The following is a 24917-nucleotide window of genomic DNA, read 5'->3' as shown; positions in this document are numbered from 1 at the left end:
GAGGGTGTCGAATTGAGAATAAAGTATAGTGCTGTGCACAAGGCCAGGGACAAGGCCGTCTGTCAATCACGTGTCAACGCCCGTGTGTGAGCTGGCGTGTCAACGGCGTGTTTCGCTGGTCGTCGTGGGCTATCGTGTCTCTGAAAGAGTTAAAAACGCATTTCCTTGTTGCATTATGGGTGGACTTCACCCACTTTGGAGGTACCTCACAGATAAGTAGGTGCTAATTTAGCATACGCGAGCGCGTCGCGCTGAGCGCGATATACCAAAAGCGATGCTGGGTATAGAAACGTCGCAATTATACTGAGTGTGGAAAGGCGCACGTTCCTGTCGAGGCATCACAATCTAAGTATGCTATAACGTACAAGGCGAAGCATTCTCGGAGTTTTTGTGGGCCGATCCCGCAGATAGTGCAGTCTAGAGATGTGTGTCACTGGGTATAGGTCACATGGGGTATATTATAAGGCATGTGCCCCTGTTGCCGCTGGGTATGTTGCTGCTCTTCAACGAACCTCGTTGCCGCCAACTTGCGTCAGTGGGTATCAGAGCTACGACAAACGACACTTACGTGGCGACATCTACGTTACGTTTAGGTAATGAATGAGTAAGGCTTCGCATTACGTAGACGTAAAGTGTAGTTTAGTCTGCTTAGATTCTTTTTTTTACCACCACCTAATGTCTGTGGTATGCCGCCATTTCGGAACGCGGAATACATATGAGGGCGGAATCGAGAAGTCGGGTAGAAATCGATTAATTTTTTACAGGATGTAAGCGCACGAGAACAGACGGCGCTCTGGAATCGGACAGGTCGATTTATAGAAGGAGGTGACATTTTACATGACGTATGCGAACAAGCACCGCCGTTTAAAATAAGCGCCCTCCCACACCAGATGCTTGCAGACGAGGCCCGTAGCCGCTTTTCGTCTGCTGCCGCCGACGTTGGCTCCCTCTATTTGTCGGTTGGCGGCTGTGCCGGTGGTGAGAGGATTCCGCGGGGCTTTCCCATCTCGATGGCCCTCTTGTGCTCCTCGTATACCTGCGCAGAAGTTCGATCGACAGAGGGAGAGTCAGTCAAGTGTTAGAGGCCGAGTGAGAAATTTTGATTATACTCTGTAAATTGTATAGCACCGTCAGGGGGCGCTTTACCGCAAGAATTTTGCAATTTCACAAAGAGGTTTAGTAGTTGCCGAAATAAAAGCAAACGAAATGTCAAAAGGCAAGGGTGCGAGGAGGCGACCTATCCTTCCCGCAACAGAATCTGTCCTTTCTTTAACGCGATAGCGTTAAGGGGCCCCGTGTAGCAGAAAATCCGGCTTCGTTGTCAGCGTCCGAGATAATCATCCCGAACCACGTATCCAGAACCACGCAGGCCCTCCGCGTGGCACATAGGTGTTACTGAACTAATTGAATTTTTCAAAGTAAAATTCGCCGGAATTGAAATTCGTGAAATACGAATTAGACACAGCCCACAGACATGATAGCGTTTGGTTGTAATTTGAATGTACGAGAAAACGTAATTCTGTTACGCGGAAACACAAACACAAACCCCTTTTATAGCTGCCGCTTGAGGTCTGTCTTGGAGCGTCGCGGCCCACTAAGTTTTTTGCAACTCCCATAATAAAAAAAGAAAAAAAAACAGGCGTTTGCCGCCAGCGTTTCCAGGAATACTTTACGGTTACATAAGCTGCGGTTGCCGGGAAGCGTGAAAAGCAGCCAGGTATCTTTGAATGCTATCGCGTTCCACTCTTGAAGCTTTAGCTCGGGTGCTCCTATCTAAATACATGTAAAAGGTGAATTCGTTTTTCTCGGCAACCACTGCACCAAATTGGACGAGGTTGGGTTGCATTTAAAAGAAATACCTAAAATCTAGTGACCGTTCGTTTCAATTTTTTTTTATTTATGTCGTCTAATTTTTCATTAAAGATTGGCAAAAATCGCAAATTTTCAGAAGACGGAGCTATCAAGTCTACAACTCTGTCTCTCAGCAATGAAAAATGACATCACAATGCTGTGAATTGCATCTAATTCTATATCTAAAGCGGTCAAAATGAGTATGTTGAACATTATTCTTAAACAAACTTTTCAGTATGAAAATATAGCTTTTGCCGAATCCTTGTGCAAAACGAAACAAATTTACGTAAGATAAACATTGACATATCGAATTCGCCCACTTTGAATGATCTAATGTATTCCGTTTACAGAACTGCGATATCTGCTCTTGATGCAGATCTATTAATTTGTAAACTTTGTGCTTCTATTTATTTGCAACTTTCGAATTTTCGAAAAGTCTTCTAACGAAATTCAGGACCTAAAACGGAATTCCGCTTCCAACAGTTACTGGAATTTAGTTTTTTCTGTCCAGAATCTAACAAATTTTATTAAAATCTTTCCATGGGTTACCTCAGAGAAGCGTTTATGCGTTTTACATGTCTTTGAATAGGCCGCATCGGAGTTGGGCCCGAGCTAAAGCTTCTTCTTAAAGGCGACGCTTAAGCGTCCTACGGGGAATTCTACAGCGAAGCTGCATATGGCTGGCCGATTCGCACGTGCGTCCGTCTGTCAGTCGCCTGTGCGCCGAAAACGCCTCCGGCGCAACCCTATGCGCATGCACGAAAAAAGAAAGAGATGTGCTTGATTAGCCAACACTACCTAGATGGCATAAGGCCTGTCTACTCCGATCCATGATGTCACGCTACCTGGTCTGAAATTTCGATTGACAAGGCTGGAGCGATGAATGCGGTGACGTCAAAATCACTGTTCCTTACTCGGGAGCATCCCCATTAGATTCTATGGCAATCAGGCCAGGTAACATGACCTCGTGGATCGGAGTGAAAAGGCCTTGTGCAATCTAGGTGGTGTTGGATTAGCTGCGCCAATAGCGGCGGCGTTGCTCTCCGTCGTAGCCGAGTGCGCGCGCAGCATTTTTCCGGCTCCGAAATGGGTAAGCCACGCATCATATAGGTACTCCTGAGGAGCAGGCAGCTTTCAATCAGCAACGCCGTGAGCAGAACCGTGAACGAGCTCGTCTACGCCGGGCCGATGCTGCAGCCCGGGCACAAGAGCAGGGTCGCGCAGCCGAGCGGAAGTAGCAAATGCGTACCGAGAATCCGGCAGCCTACCAAGCCGTCGTTTAATGAACCGTCGCGATGAACTCAGTGATAAACACCGGGGCCCCACGTTTTAGATGGTTTCAGATGGTTATAACCATCTGTACGGAGTGCTCGGGCGGCGATTTCTTTTTTTCGAGCTCAGCTCTTAGGCGCCTATTCCTGCGTTTAGCGTGGGTAGGCCTCGGCGTTCCTTGTAACCGAGCGAACGAGCACAGCGAAAGATGAAAGAGCGAACGCGGACCTCCGCACCGGGCAATGAAAGGCGGCGATATCGAATAGAGCGCGAGGAGGAAAACGGAGGAACAGGCTATGGAGAAAGCATGAGGCGGAAAGCAGAGGAGGAGAGTGTCGCAAAAGGGTGAGAAGAAAAGCGTAGTTGCGCGCAAGACGGGCTCTGCTGCGACGACCGCAACGAGATGTCGCCAGAGTAGTGCGCCATCGTTTGTTCACCGATGGCATGCGGCGAGCGCGTCGACAGACAGCTCATATACAAGCAAAGCGCTGCATGAGCGGAGGTCTGTCTGCGGCGGCTGCTGTGAATCGCGCCAGTTCTTCACGCAGGCGCTGGCTCTCGCGATCTCCAGGTTGGCGGGGCAGTCGCGCCGCACTTCGCTCTGTTTGCAACGTGCCGCGCGAAACATGTTGTCCGCGAGAGGCAACATGTCGCGAAGCAAGAAAACCTGTAGAGCTACTCGCACATTTCGCGTTACGGAGTATCGTATAATCGTCGGTGAATTCTTGCGGCTCTCAAAATGCGCGTTGTCGCTAATTTCGAAATTCAACATCGCGTTTGTGCTATTGAAAGGCGTTGCATGGAGATATTCAGATAAGATGGCGTTGTTGCTATCGAAGGAGTTCGCGCAGACGGCTCAGATTTTCTCGTTAACGTGACAACGGCGACTCATTTGTCAGAAGTCTGCGAAGATTGCCAGAGTGACTACGGTGGTCAGGAACGATAACATGTAAGATTGTGCATGTAATATTCGGCTCCAGTGGCGGTGTGAAGGCGAATGCTTCGTGGGATCGAGCCCACACGTCGCAGATACAGCAGCTCGATATTCGAACCGTACGCATGCGTCCATCATTCCGAATCCAAGCACCTTTACAACGAACGCCTCTGGAACGGAGAGGAATAACTCGGCCAGGGTTTTTTTCGTGAGCTGTGCGCTGCGCAACTTTTGCAATCAAGTCGCCTGTATAATGAAGGTTTTCGGAGGCCCCAAGAACTTTGTTTATAAAGCTGTTCGATTACATTATCCTTCCTTGACACGACTGGCACGGACATAGCGCGAGCTAGAGTATACTCGTGTGTGCGCTAGCTTCAATTTTGCCACTGGGATTAATGATTTTCTTCCTTGCCTCACGAGCGGGAGCGTAGTCAGTCGTATTCTCGCTTCGTAGCAGCTAACACATTGGTATGCTGTGCTAAACTGCTTCTAAAACTACTAAACTGCTACTAAACTACTAAACTGCTAAACTAAAAAGTAGCTACTAATGGCAGGTTTCTTTTCCATTGCCGCCACCCATGAGATGATTTCAGCCTCTCTGACTTTTCTCTTGACGATGTTTGTTGCCGTGTTGCTTACTCTACAGGCCGCACACTTGCTGGTAAGCTTCCTAGTTCTTTTCCTCCACTGTGAATTAATGTTCTTCCTGTACAAATACCTCAACACTCTCCCAGCCCATTTACTTTCTTCCATATTCCTCAGCCGTTCTTCATACTCAATTTTATTGCGAGCTTCCCTCACTTCAAAACTAGTCCAACCCATATCACCATGCACAGCTTCATTTGTAGTCTTCCCGTGAGCGCCCAATGCGAGGCGTCCCACGGACCTTTGGTTGCCATCGAGTCCTGCTTGTACCCCTGATATCAAGCAAATAACCGCATTCCCAAAAGTAAGTCCTGGCCCCATTACACCTTTCCACATACCTCGGAGGACCTCGTACCTATTGTATCCCCATAGCGCTCTGTGCCTCATTATGGCTGTATTTCTCTTCCCCTTTACTGTTACTGTTTTTTCCTGAGTTTCCATATGCCTACTCCCTTCGTTTATCCATATACAAATGTATTTATATTCTTTTACCCGAGGTATTTCCTGGCCCTGTATTGCTACTGTCTGTTCACTGTTTTCGTTGAATACCAAGCACTTGATTTTCTAAAGCTAAATTTCAAACCTGAATTCTCGCCTTCCTGTCCACAGGTATCAGTCAGATGTTGCAAATCACTTTGCTTGTTAGCTAGCAACACAATGTCGTCCGCATAAAATAAACCTAGAAGCTGCTGCTCTACTACTGTACCCGCCTGTTTCTACGAGAGATCAAACCGGATATTACTTCCTTCTAGCATCTCCTCCATTCTCACCATGTACATCATAAAAAGCAGTGGGGATAAGAGGCACCCCTGCCTCAGTCCCTTATTGATATCATCTTTCTCCTCGCTCCTCACCTTTTCCATTCAATGCAAACGGTATTTTATAGATTAATCTCTCTCAATATCTGTACGCAATCGTCGCCTAAGTCTTCCCCTTCCAAAATATCTCACAAATTTTTGCGGTCTACGTTGCCGTGTAGGCTCCTGTAATGCCTAAAAAGGCCATATATAACGGTCTGCTTTCTACTCCTGACATTTCCATACACTGAGTAAGAACAGATAAGTTATCATCCAAACGCTGAAGCCGTTCTGAAGTTCTCACAAAGTGCCATTATTCTCTGCCCATGCTTGTAGCTTTAGTTTGATTGCCTACATTGCTAGCCTGCATATTACCAATGTTATGGTCAACGGTCTATCCAAAAGCAGTACCGCCACCTAGTGGGCGCGACCACTCACAGAGACCTGAAAGGACGGCTGGAAAAGGGTTTTGTCTTTGAGTTTCCTCGTAACATAATTAAACGAGAAGAAAAGGGGTTAACCAAGGGGTCCGATTTTTTATTATACATGTCGTAAGAAGGCAACAAACACTGACACCAAGGACAACATAGGGGAAATTACTTGCGCTGAATAAATGAAATAAAGAAACGATAAATTAATGGAAATGAAAGTGGATGAAAAAATAGCTTGCCGCAGGTGGGGAACGATTCCACAACCTTCGCAATTGGTAGGGCATCGCATGCGAAATGCGAAGGTTGTGGGATCGGTCGTCACCTGTGGCAAGTTGTTTTTTCATCCGCTTTCATTGCCATTAATTTATCGTTTCTTTATTTCATTTATTAAGCGCAAGTAATTTCCCCTATGCTGTCCTTGGTGTCGGCGCTTGTTGCCTTCTTATGATTCGTCACAGAATTGTGTTTTCTTGTATATTCGAATTACGATCCGAAGCTATCATGCATGCGGCTTGTGTGTAGGTCGTACTTCAATTTCCTGACGCAATTTACTTTGGAAAGGTTCAATTACTTCATTAAGGCACTTGAACATGGCCGAGGGCCTAGAAAAATGAAGGTGCATGGTGCACTTGCGCGCGCGTGCGTGCGTCTGTGACGTACGTCACTTGTGGTGGTGGTACTTGCCTACATCGGCAACAGCTTCGCTGTGCACCCCCCTTCACAAGGCGCAATGGAGGCGGATTAAAAAAAATTGCGTTCCTGTAATGGCTCCCGGCCAAAGTTCGTTAAGAGACATACCTGCCCGGCATTCTCCCATATCGGAGCCAAGAGCCCCCCTCCCTTTTGTCTTGTTACGGCTAAGTCATGATCCCTGTGCACCGCCGCCTGGAACTACCGTATACACTTGACTAAGTGCCGCATTTGTGTAAGAGCCGCACTCCCAACTCTGCAGACCCAAAATTCTAAAAAAAAAGAAAATGGTTTAAAAGAAATCGAAGATGTCGCCCCAGTAAAGATCGCACCTCATCAAGGTCACGAGAAAGAAAGTGCGGTTCTTGCGCCAGTGCATGTGTTCGGTAGTTTTCCTGTGATCCTCGTTTCCTTTATTTTCTCTACCTTCTTTTTCTTGCGGCGCGGTGCGTTTCGGGAGATGATTCTGCACGCTCGGCGCGTTTCACGAGGATTACCGAGCTAGTAGTGCTCCTGCAGGCTGTTAGTATGATGCTGGCGACGGGCATGTGACGCGCAAGCGCCTTGCCTGTAACTGCTGCGGTAGCAATTAGCAGCCATGACGTTGCTGTGCTGAGCTGGAGGTGGCAAGTTCGGTTTCGCGACCGTGGCGGCAGGACTTAAGCCGGTTTCACATGACGCGATTTTCGTCGCACCGGGAGTGCGATTTCCATCGTTTGCGAGGAAAATCGCAGTCGCAGTGCCGACCGACTCCCCCCCCCCCCCCCCCCCCTCCCGATTTTAGCCTGCGACCAACCGGTCAATTGGCCGCAGCGTCGCAGCGATCGCTGCGATTTTCCGTCGAAATTGCGCAGAGAGCTACTTCGCCGGTTTGTTTTGAAATGGCGTCTGGGTCAACAAGTTCAATGTGCGGAGACGTGGCTTGCCGACTTCGGTATATACGTACGCGAAGGGAGAATAAAGTACTTTGTACCGCAGATTCCATTCTCCAATTTCTATGCGTTCGTTGACACGCCGCGAAGCAAATGAAGTGCATTTTCACGTTTGCTTTGCACGCTTTTGCGAGTTGTCAGTGCTAGGAGGTGTTAGATCCCCGCGAGACGGCATGACATTTTGGAGTCGTCACAATTTTCTTTTGTTGAGTAGCATACAAAAATCGCACGTACGGAGCAGCTTAAATAATTTCAACCTCGACAAGGGTAAATGACAAGACACCAAAGTACCCGAAGTTTCAACGTTGTGCTGAACGCGGTACCGTTTAGCTGCATTTTCTTGTCGTTTTTCAAGCGTGAATTTCGCGATGCATCTTGAAAGGTTATCTTACCTCACTTATTAAAGTTGAAAGAGCAAAAGTGTGGACTATCGTAATGAATTTTCTACGATATCATTAACCTCATGGCTTGAATAAACAGCGTCGTCAATTTGTTTTCGAATATTTCATGCAATTTAAATTGCATCTCTTCTCTGGATAATTTTTTTCTGGCACTGAAACCAATAAAGCTTGAATATGTTGCGGACTTTATATCCTGACTGCACCTGTATTATTATTTGCTTTAAACGCTAATTAACTCTACAGTTAGTAAATTATTGGCTTGCTATTGTGGCACAGTCACAACGCACCCTCCTGAATCGTCATGTAAAACTCCTGCGACAATGCGAAAAGCAGGCGAACAGCCTGTTCTTGTGTAGACGAAGCGCAAGAAGACAACACGTTAAAGAAAAGTAAATCAAAACTGTGCAATGAAGTCAGCCATTTGCATCCCTTCCTGTGAATCTGAATATCTTGAGTATAAACTGTTCTTGCATGTCCACGGCTAATCAACTGTGCAGAAACATCCGTGCTTTACATGTTTCTCATAACAGTTTCTAATAAGTTTGTGATCACATATACTAGTTTGCAAACCCATATAATGGTATCCACTGTGATGACTATCTTTATTAGTAATGAAGTACTATGCTACTTCCAACAACATATCACCCTGTGATTTTAAAAGAAAATTGTTCATTTCAACTATACACATTGTGCAGTTTATTCAGTAAAGGACCACAAACTGTTTTTTTTTTTTGCAATTACACACTTAATGGAATTTTTACCTACATACAGGCAAGAAAAAAAAACAAATCTGTAGACAACGAAATTGCTCAATTTATTTGCCTGCCACTGTGGCTATATGATTCTGCTGCTAACGCAAAGTGAGGGGTTGAAGTGCCAGCTGTGGCAGTCGCATTTAGATGGGAGTCATAGGTAAAAGGAAAAGCTCTTGCGCTTTGATTTCGTTGATCATCATTTACGGAACCCTTAAACATTGCAACACTATTGCATGATGGATGCATGCATATGCAAAATCTAACAAGCAATACGAACACCTATCGAAAGCAAAGGGCGCAATCGTAAACCAAGCATCTTTTCCTGATGCTTCGAATGAGTAAACATTCATTGCCTCAATAACTATTGTTCAACAGCCCTGCACAAATAAGCATGGTCGGGCATAGTAAGCGCTCTATCATGTACCTGGTTCTACAGATGTATAAATGTCAGCAGCCATGAATGCTCATACTGTATCATGCACACAGCACAAATAATACCTTTTTCAAGAGTTGTTCCTTCTGGCAGACATGTGTGGGTCATTAGCAGCAGTGGCTTTATTAGAGGTCATTGTGTAATACTACTTATGAAAGAATGAAGAGAGTGAATAGGCTTTTAATACAGTACATCATGCTACTCTAATAGGAGAAACGATGAAAAGAAATTGGTGGAAGAGCACGTAAGTTAAACCGTAACTTTTTGAAAGACAGAAAATTCAAGGTGAGAGTTGGAGGTACATTTCGCCCAGCCGCACCAACGATACAGGCATACAAGAAGTACTACAGTCTATGGAGTACTACAGTCTATGGGAAATCTATCTTATAAAGAAATCAAGAATGATGCAACAAGCTCTCGACAACATGGCAGACTTTCTTAGTCAGTCTGGCTTCTCATATTCTGATAAGTCAGCTTACATCGATGTCGGAAATAAGGCCAGAATGAAGAACTATCCCAGATTTCACGTTGTGCTTCACATAGCTTGACAAATATATCCGCATGTCAACCACCCCAGATCCTCAGCTCACCAAGATGGCAGAGTCAGCACGTGGGAGAAACAATTATGCCATGCCTGGACACAAATGCTACACCCGGTGAAAAGAATAATCTCAAAATCATGGGGGGTGGACGAGCGGATACCACGGAAAATCGCATATGCTGTACTTGTGTCCAAGGTATTGTACGGCATGAATTACCAGCAGCGCACAAAAAAGACAACTCATGGAATACAGGCGTCGGGCACTGACAGGTCTTTCCAACCTTACAATGCTTTACGAGAAAGAGCAAACGAACAAGCACCTAGACAGAGTAGAGTTGCAGCCTGCGGCCCAAATTCTTTGCCTCAAAAGCTCGTAACCTGGTTGCAAGAAACTATGCCGGCTAGCATGTGAGATGCAAAAACGACTATTACTCCCTTCAGAAACACAACCTTAGGAGCACCTGAACTTGAAATACAACAGGCCCATACCGTGCAATATAGGGTAAACAATTAGGCCAGAAGACTATATGAAATTACCAAATACACAGAAGAGGTTGCTAATCACGAAGACACGAACAAACATCAGGCAGATGTAGTACACTGACGCGGCAATAACAGTGTAACATCAGTAGGACGCTACATAAACTTAAATACCACACAACCAGGAAACCTGAACTGAAAGCAATCAAAGCAGCATTTGCAGTGCAAACTTGCAGACTACAACATCCTGCATGCCTGCATGGATTTACCAAAAACTGCCATGTCCTATATATCACACAAGATTGTAAGGAAAATTGCGAAATTAACACACGACTTGCAAGGCACATGGCCAAGAAATTAAATGACGTGGTACGTAGCCATGCACATTTTCCAGGGCACAAGTGGGCTCGTGAGCCCAACAAAAGAGCTGAAAACTGGTGGAGTTGGCATGGATTCATTAATAACTGCAGCGAAAAAAATTGACAACAGACAAGATGAAAGCACTCTGTGCGTTCACTTCGTTCTTGTATATTGTGTCTCTGTTGCACTGCAATTAATGAATTCATGAGGGTGCAAAGGAGAAGAACAATGCCCCCGCCCATGGCCCTGATTTCACATCCAAATCTACGTGCACGCAAACACATTCATACGCACAGGCATACCCACACACACACATAAATGTTGCAAGGGCGCATAGCATGAAGCAGTATCAACAGGATGGCCCTAAAGAGGGATGATGGCTAACTTTCAGCTAAGCTTTATTGTGAAATAAAATGAAGCAATTTGTGCAGTTTATCCGAAAAGAAAACACACCAAAAAAAGCCAGGTAAAAACTGGTGCTTGATGCAACCAAACATAAATCCAAACGTTACAGAAGCAAAATACGGATAAAAATTTCAAGTGCCAGAAAACACAAATCATTACAATCACCAACCTTGCATGCCAGCACCTTTCCAGAAATATTGTTCTTTTCCCAATAGACAGACTGACAGCTTGCTTATGCAAGCACAATCTTCTAGCTCCATGCCATTGAAAAAAAAAAACTTCTTTCTTGCAACGTAGTCGCATGCGCAGTTGGTGATCACAATGCTTTCTTGCCCTGGACTTGTATATTTATTTGTACTTTCTCTCTTTCCTGTTTTTGATTGTTTGGTTTCTTCAAGCATTCGTTTTTATCGGGCTTTCTTGCTGTACTGCTTTCTGGTAACCTTTATGTATCACTCCATTTTCACAATAGACCTTTTAATTAGAACTTAGCGTGCCCTGCTCTTACTGTTTCACACTGTACGCCCTTGCAATATTGCCCAAATAAGAGATATTACAAGGTACACAGAAGCATTATAAGGACCATTAAAGTGACTTGTTACAGTCTAAAAAATAAAGATTAGCCTGGCTGCAAATGGCACAAGAAAACACATAGGAGGAACAAGAAAACCTAGATGATTTAACGACAGAAATTTTAATGTACATGGCGAGTAAATGTTGGCTGACAAGCAATAAACCGAACATGCACAAAAAGGAGAAGCAAAAATAAATAACAAACCTTGAAAAAGGTGCCACGTTGGATTATTGAAAATAAGGACAACTGTATCGCAGTTACCTTAACAGCATTTAGCTGACCACTTGACAAAAACTTCACTTTGCATAGATTCCAACATATGCACTGAATCTACACTTTTTTGCTAATTAATGTGATCATTACTCTGTGGCCACATCTTGTAGGTCTCAAAATAAAGTTAAATAAATTGTTTTGTTGCCACATATATACAAAAATGCGTACATCACTGTGATGGCAGCACCAGAACTTGATACAAACACGCACACTATAGCATGCGGACAAGTGATCACGACAAACTCCTTAGTGGTCGGATCCTGAAACTTATAAAAGTGAATGGTTTCATTCCATGGCTGTTAATGAAAGGGAGAAAGAAAACTTGTGTTCATAGAACAAAATCGCATTGATAAGCTTAGAGATATAGTCATTGCTTAACACTTTCGAAATGAATAATTATAGCTTGCTATAGATATTGAAGCAGCCTTTCGACAGCAAGAAAAGGAATCAGTTCTTCCAGCTTTGAGCATTGAATTGCAAGCAATTCAAGCGGGCGTAGAATTCTGCAAATAGAATCTGTTTAGGAACACCAGATAGGAATGGACATTGAGGCTTTCCTTTGTACTTTCTTTGAATGAGTAATCAAGTTTGAAATGACTCCCATTAGCATGTCGTAACAATGTTGATCTAATACCGGTTAAATACATGACTAGCTTAAGAAATCTGGATGACTGCTATAATTGCAGTGAGGGAACTATAACATGCAATCACATTTATAATATAACAATAATAATATTTATTCCCTAAAAACTGGCTAACCGTGAGCGGCGTACGAGGCTGAGCAGAAAGGTTAAAAACCCGACGGAAGGTGCGCCTGCCGTGGGCTTACGTTCCTGCATTATGCACGGCACGTATCGATGTGTTTTTCTTAGACATTCACAGTACAGTAACATCACTAGACACAGGAGAACAAAGTAGGCGACCGGCGTGTCTTTCCGAATGCTATGATGGCACGTGCACGTTTATACACAAGTGCCGGTAGCTGCTTGAAAAATTTGATGTATCGAATTTTGCGCCTTTAGAAATGTTCAGAGAGGACTCCTATATATATTCACAATACATTCACCGCGACGGACGAACGAGGCTAGCGCTCAGGTTGAATGTCACAACACAATTTCCATTCCACGTTCAGTAATCAAACACAGATCATTTGCGGCTTCGTTCAGGGGTAGACGTGGGCTTTCGGGCTGGTGCTTGTTGCTGCGTTTGACACGAGAATATGTCTAGGAGCAGCAACGGCTTATGCGCAATCATGAGCAATATACACGCATCATTTCTCGAGAAGCTGACGCTGGGCACGGGCTGACACGACGACTTCACTGCAGCCCAATTCCGAATACTGCATATGCGGTATAAGTAGCTATATGGACTTGTTGATAGGTCATCTTGTAGGTTGTTGTAGCTCTACGAAGGCTAATAACTCTGCTTCTGCTGAACGCATTGAAGTACTTTTTGCGGCAAAGTGTTTCTGAAATAGTCTATTTGCACTTCAAATGCATTTTTCCACTTCGATGGGAAGTGATTCAGGGCCCCTTTAAGGAACCCGAGGGGGTCAAAAGTAATCCGGAGTCCCCCACTATGGCGTGCCTCATAATCAGATTATGGTTTTGGGGCGTACAGCCCCGTAATAATTTTTTTTTAATTTTAAAGCGCAACTCAAAGTTTGAGAAAATAATGAAAGACTGCGGCAGATCCATTGCATATGCATCGTGTTGGAATCTACATATACAGCGAAGCTTACTTTTTTAATGGATAAATAATGCTGAAAACTGTTTCGTGCATATCGTGACACCTATACAATTAATGAAATGACCACGATGCCATCACCTCATGTCATTTATGTCATTCATGATAATTACGTCATGACATGCATGACACGTCATTCATGTGATGCATGTCATGTAAGTTCATTGATGTCATGGATATCCTGACACGAAAGTGAAACTTACATAAATGACAATCATGCCATGACATGAATGTCATAAATCAGATGACCATAATAGATTGAATTACATGGCACGCATTTCTATCACTGGATATATACTGGATACACGTGTGATGGCATGCATGTGCGGCATTAATGACTAGTCATGCCATGTATGTGTTAAAATGACTGGCATGAATACCATGATCCGTATGTCAAGCCATGACACGATTCCCATGAATGTCATGACAAGCATCACAAGAATGAAATAAAGACATGACGTGCATGCATGCATGCACGGCATGACGCTACTGTGCCGACTAAGTGAACCAAGTTGTCGACTAACTTGGGCTGATTGTCCTCGTGTTCGGGATGCCGTGATGGCCATTGCATCGTCATTCCAGCTTCGTAATCCGACTCTCGCCTCTGATTCTCGCATGCCTTCGGCGCTCGAGCCAGGTTGCACGCGAAAGAAGATCCCGGCATCTCGGCAGCACAACACCGGGTGATCGTTGCTTCCGTTCAAACAGCGATTGGAAAGAAACTTTCCCACGAGCGCTGGTTTCCGAGCGCCGGGCAGCAACGCACAGTCGTCTCGTTACTCTCAAAGCTAGTATACCCGACTTTCGCGGTCCTTCCCGTGGTTGCCAGGCCGCTTAATCTAAAATCGAGGCCTGCTCCTTCCTGGTACACATAGTGCCCGAGTACGACAATGCTGCACCGAATTCCACTATGGCAGCGTCGTCGCGACTCGGTCAAAGCGAGCAACCGCACCACGTCACTCGTCCGAATGGCTGTAAGAGGACACGGGCTTCAGAGGTTGTCCCACACTATCGTCATCAGCTCACCCGCTTGTGTGCTCCAGGTGGTACCACGTCTTGCCGTCAGTGAACATTTGGCTTCTGCGTTTCTTTCCCACATCTCGCACTTCCTCGCCACTCGTTCGCATCGATTCGATCGTTCATAAAAATCGTGCAAGCGTCGTTGCCGGCGTCGTCGTTTTACTGCTGTCGTCATACACACGCTAGCGTTAATGCTAGTCCACTGCTGGTGTCACACATACCAATACTCGGCTTACACAAACACATTGGTCAACCTGGTAACGTTTTGCGGAATCCCAAACAACGCGCAATAGCCAGCTGCCTGCGAAACTTTTCGCATAACGTCGATTTCCGTGTGCGTGGGATCTGCACAATTTTTTGTTGTTGTTGTGGAAAAGCGGCACGGTACAAGCCCAGTGACCCAAACTGGTCCGACGGTTGGTTTCGAACCCAGTTCCCTCCGCACAGGGGCTCGATGCTGCACCCATCATACCATGTACCACCCAGTAATCCAAGATGGCGGGAAAACAGTTTAGAGACCCAGGTATAGACATGAGAAAGACAGTGCGCGTGAAGTTCCCAAAGAATGCTAATATCGTTAGAACACGAACTTCTTTGTACGCCTTCGGCGTTTTCTTGCACGCCTGCACCGATAGCTTCCCGTAACTTTGGCTCACTCCCCTATTTCTGAGTAAACAAACAGGGAATCGTACCTCGACGGTGACCTTCTGGCAGAAGCCGAGCAGCGTCTTCCAGGCCCTGACCGCTCCGGGAGTCATGCGCGATCGCAGCTTGTCCTGCATGACTTCCACGAGCAGCTCGGTCATGTTGGCGAAGTTCTGGGGTCCCATGGGACGCCGCAGGTGGTTGCGCACGTTCTTGCGGACAAGCTCCGTCTGGGGAGATGTGTGACCACTTGCGCTATGACGGAGTGTCGACGATTGTGTCAAAGCTGCAAATTTGATGTATGTATGCGCGTCGTCGGCATTATGACCTGTGCGTGTGTGTACATTGCCTTGCCTCGTAAACATGTTTTAGAAGTATGGCGATTCCTCTACGATATATCGAGAGAACGTGCAAGTCCGCAGGATAATGTAAATGGCAGCGCGCTTGCCGTGAAGCGCATATACGTTTCCAGTTCCTCACCATCAGGTCGCCGTCGTCCATGGCCTCGACGATGTTGGTGAAGAAGTAGAACACGACCAGCGCGTGCGCCTTGACCACTTCGTGGCGCGGCAGCTCGTGCAGGGGCACGGAGGCGAAGGTCGGGAATATGCGCTGGTATTCGGGGTAGCGCGCGAAGAGGGCCACGAACAGCGCCATCGAGTTGGCCCGGATCTGCAATCGCCGCAGACGAAGAGGGACGGGAGAAAGAGAGCAAGACGTCTTCATTGTAACACCAAGCCTGGAGCTCCTATGCAGCTTTGATACGTTTATCTCCTACTTTGGTGTAGCGCTTTAGCAGAAACCTGGAGGCTTACGAAAAGGGTTCTACTTAAATTGAGGACGACGCAACGAGCTATGGAAAGAAGAATGATAGGTGTAACGTTAAGGGATAAGAAAAGAGCAGATTGGGTGAGGGAACAAACGCGAGTTAATGATATCTTAGTTGAAATCAAGAAAGAGAATGGGGAATGGGCAGGACACGTAATGAGGAAGGAAGATAACCGATGGTCATTAGGAGTTACAGAATGGATTCCAAGGGAAGGGAAGCGTAGCAGAGGGCGGCAGAAAGTTAGGTGGGCGGATGAGCTTAAGAAGTTTGCAGGAACAACATGGCCACAATTAGTACATGACCGGGGTAGTTGGAGAAGTATGGGAGAGGCCTTTGCCCTGCAGTGGGCGTAAACAGGCTGATGATGATGATGATGATGATTATGATGATGATTGCTGTAGCGCAGGCAGAACGACAGGGACACAGAAAGGCGCATGTTAAGCAAACACACAGCGCTGGGTGTTGTTTAACGTGCTTTTCTATGTCCCAGTCGTTCTGCCTGCGCTACAACAATGTAAGAGACGACATACGAGGCCATGCAGCTATCCTTGTTATGTGCTTAGTCAGCATTTCCTGGTAGAGGAGTTGGACAGAAAGGGACGGGAGTGAGCCAGCCCTCAAGTGTGGCGAGTCTATGGGGAGCGGGGATACTTCTGCGGGTGATTGCGAGGGATGCCTGGTAGTTAAGGCAATACCATGGCACGGGTTTGCCGTCGTGGATAGCCCTGGCAGTGTTTGTAAAGTGGTTGTTCGGCTAGTCCTTGCACACAGCGAAGGTAGCGTGCACAGAAGAAAGAACGAGTCTTAGCTGCTGTCCAGAGAGGACTGTCTTGTCTGGAGAGTGCTTTGTAAGCGAAGGGAAAAGTGCACCTGTTCAATTTGAGCTGCCAGAGGGTGCTTTTTCTGTTAGTCTAGGGGTCCCTTACTATATACGTGGGAACGGAGAACTCTTATTGCGCGCGGCGTTCATTGCGCCGAATCTGGTGATGTTTGCTGTGTATAAATGTAGAAGTTAAGATATCCCGGTTGTGGGAAGCAAATATTTTGTTGGGTCTATCAATATACAAAAAAAAATTCCTTCAAAATGGGCAAATTTTAAGAAAATGGAGTATCAGAATTACAACTCTGTAGCTCAGCAATAAAAAAAATTGATATCACAATTACCTAAACTGCGCCTATCAATGCATCATCATCATCATCATCATCATCATCCGCAGCCTATTTTATGTCCACTGCAGGACGAAGGCCTCTCCTTGCGATCTACAATTACTTCTGTACTGCGCCAACCGATTCCAACTAGCGCCTGCGAGTTTCTTAATTTCATCACCTCAGGTAGTCTTCTGCTGTCCTCGACTGCGCTTCTCTTCTCTTGGAACTCATTTTGTAAGCCTAATGGTCGACCGGTTATCAAACGCAGGTTAGATCAAGACATCGAAAGGGGATAAAACGGGCGCATTATACACCGCTATGAAATATACTCATTAGCGAGCAAGATTTTTACAAAGCCCACATAAACAGTGTAAGAACTTCGCGTAAGCTGCAAACTCATACGTCACATATTTCCGCTTTAGATCCTCCGAGTTAACAGATGCAGTTTGCACGACTGCGATATCTGTTTGTGGTACTAAGTTAAAAGTAGGTTCGTAAACATTGTGCTTCAGACTCTTTCTTGCCGATGTTCGGCGATTTATGTAAAGAAAGAAAAATTGTTTACCTAAATCGAAATTCTGTTTCCCACAGTCAGTAGCGTTAGGAGGCCAAATTCAAGAAGCTTTTCGTGCATAAGGGTTCTTTTCCATTAAATGGCCGCCAACACTGTCCCTATGTCTGGCATAAGGATTGAATGGAACTCGTTCTTGCGAAACAATTCTAGCGTAAGAGCTTTCTGTGAATACAGACCCAGGTTCTCAATCAAGTTGGTCCATGCAGCGTTTGCCTAATGAGAGCATCTCCTTGTTTCACATGCATTTCAATAGACACATCGGAATCGGCCCCGAGGTGATACTAAACAGGCAACACTGAATTGTTTAGGCTGGCGGTGCTTTATCATTTGGAGCAAAGTCGATTGTTGGGCTAATTGCTACAAAACATATTTAAAACGGCAGCGACACGCTCAGGACAACCACACATGACGTCCACGCCCATTCTCTTTTCGTCCTCCTTCTCTCTGTGTGTGTTTGTTTGACAGCAGCTAAAAGTTAGCCTAGCTCTAAAAAACACATGCCGGTGTACGGTCATCTGTCCTCTTCCGCCATTAACGTATTTCTTGTGTACCAAGTACTTACGTAATTAGAAATATTAATTAAACAATTTAAAAAAAGAACGGCTTGGATAAAGTAAGCTGGAACACCCCATGTGAAGCGTGCAATGAGATGGTGGCGCCGCCCCGTGGGGCGGTGCGGAGGCATCTGTGATTAATGTTGATGCGGACGCATGGTGAAGTAGTGCGCGCTCTTATCTCTATGAGAATCAATTTTCTTTCGCCAAATGCGACACCCCCCGACCCCAAGAGTCGAATTCTTTTATTACAGATTTAAAATCTTCAGACTTACCTATTTCGAAAAAAACATCTGCCGCAATTTTTATAGTGACTATAAAGTTAGAAAACATATTTTCCGCAGGCAAACAAGCATTGTTTATTAATGAATGCAGACTGGTTTCCATGAATACTTATATTAAGAATAAGTACATACGCCGAAATATATATATTCTGATTCGGCAGTTGTGTAGTATTCCGCATCAGAGAAATCGCCGATGGGGACGCTTCATCCCCTAAAATAACTCTTCGTTGCACACATAGCAAAATCCGACCTTTTCATGACTGCTGTAGGCGCCAAAAAAATGTCGCAGTTTCGCCCCGAAGGCAAAGCACTCATTGTGATAGCAAATGATTAGACAACTAGCTTTATCGGCCCTGCGTACTGCTGCAAACATTCGCTTACGAGATAAATTAACAGGCATGGTGTCACGTGCGCACAGGCAAACATGAACACATCTCACTCGGTGACCGCGAAAACTCGCTCTCAGAACGCTAGTGGTGTGACGAGGGGCAAAAGCGGCGAGTGGATTCCCCTCTCTGCTTACTCTCGAATCAATGCGAACGAGGCGCACGAGAACGCAGCGCACACGACGTCATCGGCTATCTCGGTTCGGACAGCCTTCGAACCTATCGCAGATAATTACCCTCGATATAGGAGGCGCGCGGTCTAGCCGTGCGCAGCCGCGGCCGGAATGCAAGCGTGGAGACGCGCGCTACCCTGCACTCCCCCCCCCCTCCCCCCTGCTCCTATAGCGCGCGCACATCTCCCCGCTGGCCCCATTGCGCACGCGCGAGCAGACGCCGCCGTTGCAAGCCACCATCCTTCTAGGCTCCACTTTGCATGCTTTCCGTCGTATCTACAGCGCACGGCACGTGACCGCAACCTTATCGCACGTGGACTTTACACGGAACTGCACGTCGACGCCGACGGCGGAAATCGACGGCGGAAATTCGCCTGAAGTGCCCGTATGGTTGTTATTGCAATAAGAAGTGCAAGCGCACGAGCTCGTCTAAACGCAAGCGGCGAACCGGGATCGGCTACTGACGGCTGCGCAATGACTAACGCCTGCGCGTCCGTCCGTGGCGCTGCCGTCGCGGTTCATTGCGTCCCCCTTTGGGTGCCGTATGCCTCCCATATATAGATAGATACACAGACAAGAAAAAAAATGGTAATAAGCGGGCTCACAACTGGCCACGTGAGCGGGCACAACGCCTGCCTGCTCTTTAGGAAGCAGGGGATAGCAGCACAGAAATTGAGGATAGGAATAAGGAAAGGTGGAGGAGAGAACAAGTTTTCAAATATATCATAAACGCAAAGTAATACAAGGACGAACAATAAAACGAGAACGTGAAAAAAAACCCTCTCTCACAAACACACGCGCACACATGTGCACGCACGCACAAACCAACACACACAACACCCCTTACCTGCCCTTCCCCCCCACACACACACGCACACACACACACACACAACGCCAGCACAAGACGCGCGAGGCGCTCACGTCTCGTCGGATCAGGGTCCAGGTGTCGACGATGTAGTTCCTGTCGCGTTGCGATAGCCCCGTCACCGGGTCCGGGTGTGTCTCTTGGGGGTCGCCAAAGATCCACTTGAGAAAGAACGGTGACGTCGAGCTTCCATTGCCCTTAGATTCTACGTTATCGGACGTGGCCATCGACACAATGTGCGGGCTGACTGCTGCTTCTTGCCGTTGATTTTTTTTCAACATGGCACATACCCACAAGGAAAATCAGCCACACAAATAAGATATAAAATTAGTCTATTTATTACGAATTTTGTTAAAACAAAAGCCAGTAAAGAAGCATTTTTGATGAGGAAATAGAGCTCAATTTAAATTCAATAGTAGCTAAATCAATAGTAGCTAAAAGAACACGTGACGCAATTCCCATGGCAGAGACCGACTGGCGCTTTTTGCAGCTTGGATGATAATGATGATGATCTGTAACTATGCCCTTTCCCCACTATGAGAGGCGTGGAAGACGGAGGCTTCAAGCGAAGTGATTAGCATTCTTTCAGCTATTCAAATTTGTCAATTGCGCTTCGTTCTAGATTTATTTAGCCTTTTTTTTTAAGTCGTCCGATTCTTCGCCAATACCCCGTAGTAGATATGAACCACTTTAGAGGCAAACAAAACAAACAAACAAACAATTAGCAGTGGTATAAAAAGAGACGTTGCTGAAGCCAATTAACCCTTCAACAAGCGGACCTGTCTTCGATAGGGCAGCAACTACTTTGCTCACTCTCCCTAAACGTAACAGGGGGTAGGGATGACAGGGGGCAGGATGACGTAGAACGAATTTTTCTCCAACTCTGAGACTTTTCTTTCGAGGAATCCGTATGGGTTTCCTTTGTTGCAATTGCTACGAACGGGTGGATGTCTGATTTTCCCTTTATTCAGGGGGTAGGGATGTCCAAGTCGCTCTGCTTCGCTCTAGAGGATGCGATAACTTTAGCCTCGGCGGCCAGAGCCGGCGAAGGTTGCTACCGCCTCGGTGGTTGTAAACAGAGACAGCGACGCGTGGCTCGCAGTGACGGAGATGGCAACCGCTCTCTGAGAATCGGGAAGGTGACGTCACATACGAGAGGTACCATAGTCTAGAACAGGTGGCGCCACTCCGCTATTCCGTTGTCAATTTCTCGCTTGCCAAACCTATGTTTCCATTACAAACGACAAATTATTTATGAATGTGCCCACATATAATTGTTGTTTAGATGCACTCGCATATTCGTATTAAATAGGACGCAAGGACATCGCATACGTGCCAGTCATAAGAAGGCAATGACACAATGCGTATCGCTCACAAAACGTATTGTGCACGCATGAGTGCGCAACTTAAGTACGAAGCATGCCTAAAACTTTTGTGAAAACCGTGCCCGCTGGTTCAAAACACTCTCCTGCGTTTAGATCTAGCGGCCGTGACCTAACAATAGGCGAAGCGTAGGCAGGACTAAAATAAAGATAAGTCTATTTCAATTTTCAACAAAAGTATAGTACTGCAGTTATCCTTCTTTTTTTAAAGAAATGAAATGTCTGTTTGTTGTGAGTCATACCAGTTTAATGTGATTGGCAAGATAAGTTGCAGACGCTGAAGTAGAATCATTGGGTCCCCTGGATTGTCAGTGTTGTCATTGTATAAGCTCGCTTGCCGTATGTGACGTTTACCGTTGCCGCCGTGCTGCTCGAAATGGTTGTATATGGTTCGGTTGCCACATCCCCAGCGTTGCGAGTGTCTAAAGGGCCATTGGCCGTGATCAACGAGCGTGTCCCCGTTCTGTGACGACTTATTGCCGACCGTTGGACGCATCGAGGAGTGCGGGGCGAATGTAAGTACAGCCAACTCTGGTGCCGCTACCGCCTAGTCCTTGTGTGTTCGAAAGATAAGTAGAAAGTTGTATTATGCGTGGGGCATGTTACCACTTTTCCCTGATAAACATAAATGCTTGGTGCTCTAGCTGGAATGTCCATTAAGAATGGGAATTCCAGCCCATTCTCCGTTAATGTCCGAGGAGCTTGATGAGACACTGCATCCACAAGTACAAGAAAGGGGGGGATTTCTAGCCTTAGGTTTACCTCGGCGGAATAAATAATCGACAGTTAACGGCCGGCAACGTTCGCCTTTAGAGTGGTAAAAATTCCATGAATTCTTTTCGCGTTTCTTCAGTGGTTCGAAATCCATCTGTGCTCAGATCGGCCACTCGATGCACCGTCATGATGACGACAGAATCCTTTCCCCTCTATTGATGAGGACAGAATTCTTTCCCCTCTATTGATGACGACAGACGGGAAAGAAGGCTTTGCCGAATGTAGCAGAAAGACAGGGAGGTTAACCAAAGGACATCTCCCGTTGGCTACTATGTACTGGGAAAGGCGAAAACGGGTAAAAATTGAAAAGATTGATGAAAGCAGATAAAAAAAAAAAAACACCGCCTTTGCCCCGGGTGAGGATCGAACTCACGACCTTCAGATTATGAGACTGACGCGCTGCCTACTGCGCTACCGAGGCGGATGCACGGGCTCGGCAGACAGGACATGTGTTAAGGTAGAGATTTATCGAATAAGATAACGGAATGGCGCGTTTGTGCAGCAACGCGAACAATGCTGGTGCTCTTGTGAAAATATACGCGTTCTGCGGTCGGGTTGCCCGCATGCATCCCGCCACGCTTATTCGGCAAGAAATACGATCAGTTATGTACTCTGCTATGCGTTCACGTTTTTTTTTTTTGTAGGTCGAATATCTTGTTTCTATTTTTATGCTGTGGTATACATTTTGTGTGTTCGGGCTTACCAAAAAAAAAAAAAGGGGGTGACGTGATTTTTTTAAAGGCCAAGTGCAACAAAATTTCATTTTGCCCAATTTGTTTATATATAAGCAGCACACTAGTGAGGTAACCTTGATGAAAGTGCAGGGCTGGTAACTCTACTTTTTTGATTAGCCGCCTTTACGTAGCACGTTGTCTCAGAGATTTTTCAGTACGTGTGAGGCAGACAGGAGAGCCGCCCCTTCTCGGAGGTCAAGCCGATGAGCCGCGCGTTGTAGATCGCGTGTATGTTCCGGCGGACACCCCTGTGATACTGTCTTTTGTTTAATCACGAAAAATTTATAATTTTCCTAGGGTTTCTTGGCGCTCCCACTCGTGTTTAAAGCGTAATAGTTTGCGTGGAGGCTGTTTTAGATTTACGCTATGGGAGGAGGTGATAGATAGATAGATAGATAGATAGATAGATAGATAGATAGATAGATAGATAGATAGATAGATAGATAGATAGATAGATAGATAGATAGATAGATAGATAGATAGATAGATAGATAGATAGATAGATTTTACGTTGTCCAACGTTTAGTTGCAGTTTGCCTTTGCCGTGGTATAGCCGGCCTTAATCTAGCGTGTACCTTACTATTGGCGTGCAGTTATTAAAACGCACACACAATGCCTCTTTGTGAAAAGAGACTTTGTCCGCATGGTTCAGCACATGGGGGGGGGGGGGGGCAAATTTATTTGCGTGGTTCATCCGCAACAGAATGAAAGAAACATCGCCATGACATACGCAAAGTCCCCACTGGATAAGCTACAGCATCTTGGTTTCGGGGCCCGTTGGCAAAGGGGCGAAATGAACTCCCTAGATAAGCAGTGGTACCATGCGTTTTATGGAACGGTGCGGGCCAAAAGAAAATCTTAGTTGTACAGAGCGTGGGTGCGTGAAAAAAGAAAATGTCTTGACGTTGGTAAACTGCAGACAAAGGTTGCCGTATGTGTGTTCGTTTAACCATTCCGTGTGCCCGTGGCGGTCATGGGCTTCCAGTTTACTCTGCGTAGGCTGCGCGAAAAGCGGTCATTCCCCAAGGGCTTGGACATACAGCATGCTCTTAAGGTTACGGAATGGCAGTGTGACCTTTTTTTTATGACCATGCACTACTTGGTGCTGACATGAGCTGCAGTTGGAGAACTGCGCTGGTGAAATTAAGGCACCGCTTTGCTTAGGGAGTGCGCGTCGCCTTTCAGCCAACATCTTTCGTACATAGATGAGAAAAAAGATACATTTCTTTATCCGTGTTTCGGAGCTACACAAGAAGAAGATTGCTCTGAGAGACACGCGCAATGCCAGGATGATGTTTACGTCCTCGCACGTTTCGCGCGGAGGATGAGTCTAGAGCCCCCCCCCCCCCCTCCGGCACTACAAGCAACAGGCAAAGCTGAAAAGTCGAGTTGGTCACGCGCGAGTCAATTGGGCGGTCACACCGCACCCCACATTCCGTGCCGCCAAAACACTCGTTATCGCGGCAGAAACCACGCGATGTGATCACGCACTACGTACACACGACTCGAGAGAGCGATCCCTCTCCACTGTGGCAGCTATGATACATCCCGCGCCCACGACCATGTGACGTCTCGTCTACGAACCACGAGAACGTTTCGTATCGCCCCACCAAACACGTCGTGCCTGTCTGGCTGGCTCGCCGCCAGTGCGAGGGCCCTCGTCCGAGCGAACAACGCCGTGTTTGCGTCGACCCGTTTACTGCCTCCGCCGCTCTTTGTTAATCAGTACCGTGTTGCCAGTGCTGTGACAGAGAGAGGGTTTTTTTGGCTCTGCTCAGTGTGAACCAGTCGACGGTCCTACGGGCAATGTAGTGCAAGCACATGTATACTTACAAGTACGAAAAGAAGTTCGTTTAACTTTTAGCATGCGGTAGTGCCTGCACAACAGTGCGCGAGAGTTCTTTGCGCAATACGGAATTTAATTTGCAGTTGGACTTAGATGCATCTGCGAATGCTCGTGTCAGAGCGTTCTCAGAGTGCTGGCGAGGTCGTGCGACGCTGTAGTTAACACTTATTGCTACAGGTTAG

General features: G+C 46.3%; 1 protein-coding gene and 1 non-coding gene across 2 annotated transcripts; both read right to left on the bottom strand.

Annotated features, from left to right (window-relative positions):
• Nucleotides 1–768: 768 nt before the first annotated feature.
• On the bottom strand, nucleotides 769–20246 carry LOC142564714 (globin-like). Its single transcript, XM_075675848.1, has 4 exons — nucleotides 20056–20246; nucleotides 15666–15857; nucleotides 15233–15415; nucleotides 769–1036 (listed from the first exon to the last, which is right to left on the bottom strand). The coding sequence occupies exons 1-4, from the start codon at nucleotides 20224–20226 to the stop codon at nucleotides 950–952; spliced, it is 633 nt and encodes a 210-aa protein (XP_075531963.1). The 5' UTR covers nucleotides 20227–20246; the 3' UTR covers nucleotides 769–949.
• Nucleotides 20247–22503: 2257 nt separating this feature from the next.
• TRNAM-CAU (transfer RNA methionine (anticodon CAU)) lies at nucleotides 22504–22576 on the bottom strand. The gene has a single exon. It is a non-coding gene; the product is annotated as a tRNA-Met (tRNA).
• Nucleotides 22577–24917: the final 2341 nt, after the last annotated feature.

Source organism: Dermacentor variabilis, chromosome 11 (genome assembly GCF_050947875.1).
Source record: "Dermacentor variabilis isolate Ectoservices chromosome 11, ASM5094787v1, whole genome shotgun sequence".
NCBI lineage: Eukaryota > Metazoa > Arthropoda > Arachnida > Ixodida > Ixodidae > Dermacentor > Dermacentor variabilis.
The sequence above is the reverse complement of the archived record's forward strand: the minus strand, read 5'-3'. Positions and strand labels throughout refer to the sequence as shown.

Excerpts from the sequence above, each read along its gene's own strand:
- LOC142564714 (XM_075675848.1), bottom strand. The coding sequence starts at position 20,226 with ATGGCCACGTCCGATAACGTAGAATCTAAGGGCAATGGAAGCTCGACG. Across the intron at positions 15,858-20,055 it reads GGACCCTGATCCGACGAGAC|ATCCGGGCCAACTCGATGGC; the intron begins GTGAGCGCCTCG and ends CGGCGATTGCAG. Across the intron at positions 1,037-15,232 it reads GCCAGAAGGTCACCGTCGAG|GTATACGAGGAGCACAAGAG; the intron begins GTACGATTCCCT and ends ACTTCTGCGCAG.